At 58.6% G+C, this 9,770-nt stretch overlaps 1 protein-coding gene across 1 annotated transcript; it reads left to right on the top strand.

Moving 5' to 3' along the window:
* The first annotated feature begins 1,517 nt into the window (after positions 1-1,517).
* Positions 1,518-2,520, top strand: GPR31 (G protein-coupled receptor 31). The gene is given in 4 exon segments (XM_043593203.1): positions 1,518-1,615; positions 1,617-2,059; positions 2,062-2,339; positions 2,341-2,520. Coding segments are annotated over 4 exon segments (930 nt in total). The 3' UTR covers positions 2,452-2,520.
* Positions 2,521-9,770: the final 7,250 nt, after the last annotated feature.

Here is a 9,770-nt window from a genome sequence, read left to right as displayed (position 1 = left end):
CAGGCGGGCGAACCCGCATGAAGCAGAGGGGGGGGGACGCGTGGGCCGGTGGGCCGGCCGGAAAGGAAAACCCTGAGACAATGAAAGCAGCGCCCGACACCTCACAAACAGGCCGCCCATCTCAGCGATGATCATCACGGAGATGTTTCCGGAGGTTTGCAGTCGGGTCTCAGAAGCCAAGGCATCGGGGCAGCCTGGAACGGATGTGTGGGGCAGGAGCGCAGCGCTGGTTGGGAGCGAAAGGCGTTGTGTTGAAAGTCAGCGTCACGTACAGGTGAGCAAGACAAGTGCAGGTGGGTCCAGCGGGCGAGACGCCCCAGGTGCGAAGTGTGCTGCCTGGAACGGCGTCTCAGACACTCGTCACGACCCTGCGCGTAGGGGCCGTCACCGTCACTCCTCAGCGAAGGGGCCCCGTGTTGGTTTGCTTCCCCTGAGCCACACCGCTGCCGACCGGAGAAACCAGAGTTGGAACTGAATATATTCGACTCCAGAGCTCAAACCAGGCTAAACAGAAACGAGGTGAGTGAGGGTCGGCAGTGGGTCAGGACCCAGATCGTGAGGGTCAAAGGAGGGTCGGGACCCAGGTGAGTGAGGGTCGACGGTGGGAGGGTCAACAGTGTGCAGGCCCCCGCTGAATTAGGGTCGAGAATGACCCAGAACAAGTGAAACGTGGTCCACAATGGGGAGGGAGAATTGGACTCATGCGACAGTTGTGGATCGACGCCCGCTTTGCGCAGACACTCTTATCGCTGGCACACAGTGCCTGTCCCCGGGCTCATGCCCCTGACATTCTGGGGGGAATCTGTGCGTCTTGACCAGCCATCGGTGTTATGCGGCTCTCGGGGCCAGTGGAGGCCCATGGGCCCGGACCCTGATCCGGATAGAGCGGGAGGGGAGGGGGGCCCCTCGGCAGAAAATCAAATCCGGAAAGTAAGGGGACAAGCATCAGGGGCCAGCCGTGAAGTGGCCGGGCCTCCGCAGAGCCTCCTCTGTGACGGCCGTGACCCGATCGGACCGCCCGTGTGGGAAACGGAGCGCCGTGCAGAAGGGTCTCGGGAAATGTCCCTTCCGTGGAGGAGGAGAGCTTCCCCGCCAGCGTCCCTCTGACGGCCGAGACGAGAAGCCTGACGGAGCGAGGGCCTTCCGGCTCCTTCCGCGGCCCCCGCCGTTGGAGACCTGTGCTCGCCCAGCTCTTGAGGGCCTCGTGGCTTCAGTGGCGCGCAGATGACGCGAAGCGAAACACAGCTTCTCCTTTTTAGGGCAAAACCAAGCAGAACAAAACCGAAAGGGTGTTTTCCCCTCCCCTCCCCGGTCCCCTTTCCCCAGACACGTTCGAGTTTGCTTTTGACTTCATCCTGTTCAGTGTTTCTTCCTACTGCGAAAATGCAGAACTCCCGTCCCCGCGCGGCAGGGGGAAGCCCGCGTCTCTCCCTCTGCAGGAAGGCGCGTCGCCCGCAGCCCGGGCTCTCGGCCCTTGGCCACCTCACAGGGGACCCCGGCGGCGCGAGCGGGGGGACATGCCGGCCGCCAACTGCTCGCGGCACAGCGACGCGGTGGAGGGGACCGTGGCCGTGCTGCTGGCGCTGGAGTGCGGGCTGGGCCCGCTGGGCAACGTGGTGGCCCTTCGCGTTCCGCCTCAAGGCGTGCCAGCCCGACGCCGTGTACCTGCTCAACCTGGTGGCCGCCGGCCTCCTGCTCGCCGTCCGCCTGCCCCTCCACGCCGTCTTCTACCTACGTCACAAGACGTGGCCCCTGGGACACGCGTCCTGCCGCGGCCTCCTGTTCCTACAGGTGCTGAGCCGCGGGGCGGGCGTCGCCTTCCTCACGGCCGTGGCTGTGGACTGCTACTTCCGAATGGTCCACCCCCGGCTCAGGGCCAACCTGCTGTCCCCGCGGGCGGCCTGGGGGGTCTCGGGCTGCGTCTGGCTCCTGCTGCTCGGCCTCAGCCACCGGAGCCTGCTCGTGTCGGAGGCCGAGTGCCCCGGCCTGGAGCCCCGGGGGCAGCTCTCCCTCAGCGCCCTCCGGCAGGAAGCCCTGTTCTCGGCGCAGTTCGTTCTCCCCTTGGCCTCATCCTGTTCTGCAACGCCAGGATCGTCAGGACCCTCCGGGGGCGACTCCGAGACCCGGACCGGCAGCCCCAGCTGCAGAGGGCCCGGGCGCTGGTGACCGTGGTCGTCGTCCTCTTCACGGCCTGCTTCCTGCCCAGCTTCCTGGCCCGGGTCCCGGTGGCCGTCTCCCGAGGGGCGGACGGCTGCAGGGTCCTGGGAGCGAAGGTGCACGTGTCCGACATGAGCAACGGCCTCACGTACCTGCAGAGCGTGCTGAACCCAGCGGTGTACCTGCTCCTCCAACCCCGCGTTCAGACGCTCCTCCCGCAGGGTCTTCAACACCCTCAGAGGCCGAGGGAGGGAGGGCGAGGCCCCGGGTGACACCAACGACTCCTACTGCTGAGGCCGGCCGGCCACCCGCCCCCGCGGGCTGAGCCGTGACAACCGGCTCCCGGGGCTCCGGAGCGAGGAAATGCCCGGGCTGCGCTACAAAGGTGGGGACCCCGACTCCGGCGCACCTGCAGCGAACGTCTCCTATCCGCGGCCTACCATGTTTCCCGCGGCTATTGTGCGCGATCGGACCTCGGATCGGCGAGCCAGAGGCTCTTTGCGCCCACGACGACGCAGACGGCACGGCCGGCCTGGAAACACACAGCCGCGGGCGGCCCCCACCGGGGGAAGCCGCCCTCGTGGGTTCCCGCGCTGCCCGCTTTCGGTGAGTCACCTGCTGTCTGTCTGCTTCAGCCCCCGAACGCACCAAGTCTGCTTTCTTCCCACTTGCACGGACTCGTAACAGACTCGGGAAAGTGGGGACGTGGGGCTGCTCGGCCAGGCTCTGGGTGTGCACCTTCCCGTGCTCTGTGCTGGGCCCTGCCTGGCGCAGAAGGTTCTCCATTTCATAAAATTCTGCCTCGTCTGCGCAGACGGAGCCTTATGTCCAAGATCACGCGGCTCCCTAGTTTATCCTAAGAAACACGTTCCTACTAAGCGAGTCGAAATTGCCTCTGGAACTTTCTTCTCAAGTCGGAATGTCTACATGCTTCTGAAATTCACTTTGCTTCCCTGCTCTGGGAAGTCACTGTACGTAATGCCTCGTGGGAGAAACGCACAGGGGGAGACCCCAAACCGCGGTCCCCAGCCGACACTGGGGGGTGGAGGGGGTGCCACCCCAGCCCAGCCCTGGCTCCTGCAACAGCTGCATCGTCCCATGTCATACTTCTAAATTATGCCCCAAGCCTGGAGCTGATGATGGTGACAAGCTCCTCCCTAACTGCCTTGTCTCTCACTCTCTGTCCAAAGCTGGTAGTGTGGTCCCCAAAACAGACTCCCCAGGATGCTGAGACACAGGCTCGGCTTCGCAACCAGGCCCACACCTGTCACCCTGCCTGGAGCCACACCTGCACTGCCCATGCAGACAGATGGCCCACGCTTGTCCCCGGGCCACCCCATGGCCTCTGTCATACTTAAGGTGGACACGGGTGACGTCAGGCAGTAGAAAATGGCAGATCGTCCCGGGTCTGTCCTACCAGGGAGGCTCCTTCTCGGAACCGAATTTAACATGTGAGTGTGTTCGTCTCACTGTGCCCAGCTCGTGACGTATGTCAAGACCTGTCTCACAGAGTCCCCGGGGGGGTCACCGTCTCTCAGCGATACTCCCTACTTTCGTGGGTTTTGTGTCCTCCCCGGGGAGGGGATTTCAGGGGCCTGGAACGCAGGTGTGACCCGCTGTGCCCGGCTTCCTGCGCGGACAGTCCTACGTGCTGCTTTTTAAAAATCTAACACTAACCGTAAACATTTCCCGCGTCGTGATAAGCTCTCCACAGGCAGTTCTTCACTCGATTACGCAATAATCCGACCAGATGTCTCTTCACCACGTCCCTGAGCCTGGACGCGATGATCTGCAGTCCTGTCACAGGCAAATCACCCTGTGACATCACGCAGCCCCCATAGACCTCACTGCAGCCGTGCCCTTGGGGGCCCAAACCCCCCAGCACGGCCACGTCCGTCTCCGGGCTCAGCCGGCCACACCTCCCACCAATCCCTGCTCATTGTTAGCCCGGCACGACGCCCGCGTGGCAGGTGGGGGGCCCAGAAAACCCTGATGCCTCGGCCAACCCCAGTGTTCTGACTCAGTCTGTCTGCGGAGTCCCGGGCGCTGGTGTTTTTGAAGCCTCCTCGTTAGTTCTGTTAACGCACAGCCAGAGCTGACGCCAGACACGGGGTTAGTGGCCGAGGTCAGGGCCTTTGGGTCAACATCCCGCCTGTCACTTCCTAGCTCTGTGACCTGGGACATGCCACCCAACTGCCCTGTGAATAACAAACCCCGGGACCATTGCACGGTTTAAGTAAAACAATACATAAAACGTTGAGCACAGAGCCCGGCCCACGATCAGCACTCGGTGGGCGTCCCTTGGCTATTTTCAAGCCATCGGTTTATGATCTTAACTTTGTTTACGTCCCCAGCCAGACTGGGCGTCCTTTAGGGACACAGCTTTTCACCTGCGCGCCCGCAACACAGAGCCCGGAGCGGGATGGCCGGTCTTGACCTGGACGCCTCCAGCAACATTCTGCCAGGTCCAAGGTCTGTTACTGTGCGCTTTCTTTCTGGTAAATCCTCTCCAGATCCTCTGCGAGCATTCTGTCTGACTCGAGTTTTATTTTGCACATCTGTGAAAGGGGATAACTTCTCGGTACGCTGGAAGGTTCCGGATCCTGCCAACACCCACCTCTGGGGATGTTTCTCTGGCCTCCTGTCCTGTCACTCCCATCACAGAAGCCTCACGAGCTGCCCTCAGACGGTTGTCTCCTCCAAAGACATCCGAGGAGGAGCTGTCCTGTTCCAAACTCTCTTCTCCGGGTGAGGAAACGGGTCAGAGGGAACCGTGGGCAGGCAGAAGATGACGGGCCTCAGAACCACAACCACTTCGCTGCCGGCCGCAAGGTTTACTTTCTTTTCTCCTTTGACTCGCTTCTTCTAATATAGCAGGTGCACAGTCCCGTCTGTGAGTCTTGCAAATCTCAGCATTATCTGAACTGTGGCAGATCCAGGAAGGACAGACGGGAGCCCGAATTTCAACTTGAGCGATGAATCTGTTTCCCCAGGCAGATGATGCTATCAGTGTTTGTAAAGTCAGCAAATGTTGTCTTGTCTTTTTCCAAAATCCAGTCGGCCACTGACTCCTCCCCAGCTACATAGACGTCCTCCGGGTGCTGGGCCTCCTTCACGGAACATTCTGATCTCTGTCCTCTAACTTCCTGCCTGCCCTTCCTCATCTGACCCCTGAGACCTGCCTCTTCACAGAGCCCCCAACAACACGACACCTGCACCCCAACACATTCCCCACACCCCACAGGCCACCCTCCGGTGCTCACGCCCACCTTCCCCTCTGCGTCACCTCCCTGAAGCTTGGGAAATGCCCACCTATCTTTGTGTCCCCAGCACTGTGCACAAGGCCTGGCACACGGTGCCCTTGTGGAGTCAATAACAAATCGATGCACGAATTAACCTGATTTAAACGTTATCACGGGCTACCAAAAATGATTTTTTTAATACAGTTTGAAATTCTCAGGCAAGGATCCCAAGGCAAACTTACAATGTATCTTCCAGAATCTTCTAGGAAGACACTAATACAAATGAAAATATGACGATTTTTCGTATTTTTTGGAGAAAGATTTTCCTCTCTATTTTCGTGGTCACTTCTGCCAATAGCCAAGTCAATAATTTTGATTTGCTGAGGGGTCAGGAGAATGAACTGACCGCCTATCTGCCCGTGGGCTGGGTCGGGGGCTGAGAGGTGCGTCAGTGGCTCTCAGAGGCTTCTGGAACATTCCAGCGCTCGTGGAGTGCTCACGGAATCCCCAAACAACGTCCTCCTTGAAATGTCTCCTTTGAAATTGTGGTGAAATGTACATCACAGAAAATGTAGCTTCTTAACCATTTTTAGCGCATAGCCCCGTGGCGGTGAGACAATCTCACTGCTGCGCTTGTGCCCACCATCCGTCTCCAGAACTTTCCATCTTCCCAGACTGAACTCTGCCCCCATCAGACAGCAGTCCCCACTCCCCCGCCCCTGGCGCCCACCCGCCTCCTAGAAATCCGCTCTCTAGGAATGGTGCCCCCGTAGAGACCTCGTGCGAGTGGACTTGAACGGCGTTCGTGGTTTTGTGTCTGGCCTGTTGACCTGGCACGATGCGCTCCTAGATGACCTCTCTTTGGCCTTTCACTGCTTACTTATATCTTGATTTTCCTCCTATCTGGTGGCGTCCCAGTAACTGGTCGTCTGGGAGAAAAGCAGGTTTGCTAGCCCCCCGTGGCCAGCTCGCCGATTCCAGAATGTTCCACAGCTGAGTCGCCAGCACAGCACTGCTGTACCCCGCTTCTGTTCCTTTGCGAGCTGGCATCAGTCCCCGAAAACCCCGCGGGTCTACCCTCCCCTGCTGTCACCGTGCAGACAGGGAGACAGACAGAAGCGAGATGCACAGACGAAGACCGCCCACGGAGACGCCCACGGAGAAATTCAAGAATAACACAAAGGCAGAGCTGGGGAAGGGAAGCCTCCTATGTCCCAGGCCAGTGTCACCCTGTCCCCCCCGCCTGTTGTCAGCAGAGCTCTGTGTATGTCCCGTGGAAACTTCTGGAAACGTCCTGCAGTGGAAGCTCTTCGTAAAGGCTTCTGAGACGCCTTTCGAAGGGACTGAGAGCCACAAGCTCGGGCGGAAGCCAGACGCTCTTGGGACAAAATCCCAGCTCCTCCCCTCGAGGGCTGTCACTTACCGGCCAGAGCAAGGCCACTCCGCTCGCCTCCTGCCTGCAGATCGAGGTCTTTCTGATGGCACCCACGCCCTTTCCCTCCCCACGTGCTCAGCGGCAAAGGGCTCCCAGGTCCAACCTGCCTGGAGACCCCGGATTCCACACCCGCCGGGGGGCAGCCCTCTCCCCCCTTCCGTGAGGAGTGATCGAAACAGCGGCACATCTGTGGTAGGGGATTCAGACGACTTAGAATGAAATGCTATTAAGAATATTAAATGAGGGGCGCCTGGGTGGCGCAGTCGGTTGAGCGTCCGACTTCAGCCAGGTCACGATCTCGCGGTCCGTGAGTTCGAGCCCCGCGTCGGGCTCTGGGCTGATGGCTCAGAGCCTGGAGCCTGTTTCCAGTTCTGTGTATCCCTCTCTCTCTGCCCCTCCCCCGTTCATGCTCTGTCTCTCTCTGTCCCAAAAATAAAATTTAAAAAAAAAAAAAAAAAAAAAAAGAATATTAAATGAAAAGAAAACTTACAAATGCAGGAGGTATTGACGAAAACCGCCACAGGGCTTCCCTTTTGCATACATATTTTATTCGGAAAGTGTACAATAACATGGAACAATTTTTTTTAACGTTCTAATCAGGGATAGCAGCAGGGATATTGGACCCAAACTATATTCTTACTTTCTAAGTTAGACCCTCTGAACACGGCGCAGCAGGAATTGGGGAAAGAGGCTGGGTTCACGGTGTCATTAGCAGGACGGTTACCAATTTCCTTACGGTGCTTCCTTCCGTCCTTCCTTCCTTCGGGCCTTCCTTCCTTCGGGCCTTCCTTCCTTCCGTCCTTCCTTCCTTCGGGTCTTCCTTCCTTCGGGCCTTCCTTCCCGCCCCCCGGGGTCCTGGCCTCTCTCCCACCTGCTGGTGAGACGCAGGGGCGGCATTTCCGAGCCGCACAGGGTCGGACCCCAGCTGCCCGCAGGATCTCCTCCCCGAGAAGCGTTCCCGTCCCCAGGCTGCGGCCTCTGGGAACACCCCGGAATCTTCTCTCCAGTTGGCTGCTGGGAGCACAGAAGGCTTTCCGCATTGTCACTCACTGGGCGGTTTGCCTCATGGGCCACTTTGACTGGAGGGAATGGAGTCACTACTCTGTGACATTTCTTCTGCCGTCTTCCCTCTGCACCTGCAGCAGGTTCAGAGAACAGGGACCCCCAGGGCCAGGCGGCCCCCGCAGACAGGCTCAGGCGGTGGGCAGGCCGCGCGGGGGACCCGGAGGAGAAGCATCAGACCCCCAGGCCTACGGAGCCACAGGAGCAGGGGGGCCGGCGGGGTGTCCCGGTGTGTGTGCGAGTGTAGACGGTTAAATGACTGTCCATCTCAGAATTCTTTCACTGGCTGCCCAAACCAGAAGATTTACAAGCCCTGGACCCCGATTCCTGCACACATCGGCGGGGGGGCGGAGCCCTGCCCCGTGAGGTGGAGCGTGCCTGCCTGTCCCATGTCCACGGATGTGTGTCATTTCCTGGTCCCTGAGGGCGTTTAGCTTGTGGCCCCTCCTGTACAGCCCACCGTGTTCTAAGCATGCTTTTTCACTGTTCCTTAATAAATGTGATGGTTGACTTTGTGTCCATTTGGCCACACGTCGGTGGCCAATGATTCATGAGACGCTAACCCAGGCGAGGTGTGAAGGTGTTTTATGGATGCGGTTAACATCTGCAGCCAGTTGTCTATGAGTAAACAAAATTGTCCCTGCTGGTGTGGTGGGCCTCGTCCAATCAGGTGAAGGTCTGAAAAGCCAAAACTCTGAGTGTGCCTCCAGACTGGGATTAGCCACCCCGCCTGAGCTCGCAGCCTGTCCCCTGAGTTTCAGACTTGCCCGCCCCACAGGCACACGAGCCACGTCCCGTAAGTAAAGCCCTGTGTCTGTGTGCACCCCGGAGGGCTGTTTCTCTGCAACCCTCACAAACTCTCTGCCCTGCTGCCCCCCATTCCCATGTGTCAGAGCAGCGACTTCGGTGACACCTGTCACCTGTCAGTGCGATTTTCAGGTTTACTTTGTCACTCTGTTCCTGTGGCTGTCACCTGCAGCCCCCACTGATGCCTCCTTCACGTTCTTCAGACTTTCACCCAGGCTCTGTCCCTCCCTCGTCCAAGCGCCCTCCTGTCCCTGGAGCCCCTCATTCCTCCCAACACACGCGGCACCTGAGCCCCGACTCTCCTACTCAGTCTTCCTTTGCCGGCTTGAGGACAGTCCAAAGCCCCCAAAGCTCGTCATTTGGTTTTTGTGGCACATCAAAAACCTCACAGTACAGGGGGCCCTGGGTGGCTCGGTCGGTTGAGCGTCTGACTTCCGCACAGGTCGTGATCTTGCGGCTCGTGAGTTCAAGCCCCTCGTCGGGGTCTGTGCTGACAGCTCGGAGCCTGGACCCTGCTTCGGATTCTGTGTCTCCCTCTCTCTCTGACCCTCCCCCACTCATGCTCTGTCTCTCTCTGTCTTTCAAAAATAAATAAACGTAAAAGAAAAATTTTTTTTAAAAATCTCACAGTATGGCCACACCACATGGGTCAGGCCACTGCCCGTCCAGCTACCAAACACAGGTGCATTTTTTACCTCTGCACCAAAGCTCAACCTCAAAGCTCTATGATCAATAAACTTGTATGACAGGTTTTATATTTAGCCACAAGGAAACAGCCTCCCCACAGACCCACCCCATTTCACACCTGCATGAAACAGAATCGCCGATTCTGAGCAGTGTGCTCGTTTCTAGTTAAAACACGAAAAAGGCATATTTAATAATTGGTAATTACTTCTAAGCGTCAAAAACGCAGGCCGAAGAAGCCACTCTAAGCCTGAGCAGTAGCCTGAGAAGCAAACACAGTGCACGTTCTAGAGAAAATAAATACGCTCCCGGGAAGTGATTCCCTGAGGACACGAGAGCGCAGCCCAGATGCGGGACATGAGACACGGGGCTCGGGCTCCTCC

This window comes from Prionailurus bengalensis, chromosome B2, assembly GCF_016509475.1.
Source record: "Prionailurus bengalensis isolate Pbe53 chromosome B2, Fcat_Pben_1.1_paternal_pri, whole genome shotgun sequence".
Lineage (NCBI taxonomy): Eukaryota > Metazoa > Chordata > Mammalia > Carnivora > Felidae > Prionailurus > Prionailurus bengalensis.
Note: the sequence above shows the minus strand (reverse complement) of the source record. Positions and strands in the feature narration are given on the sequence as shown.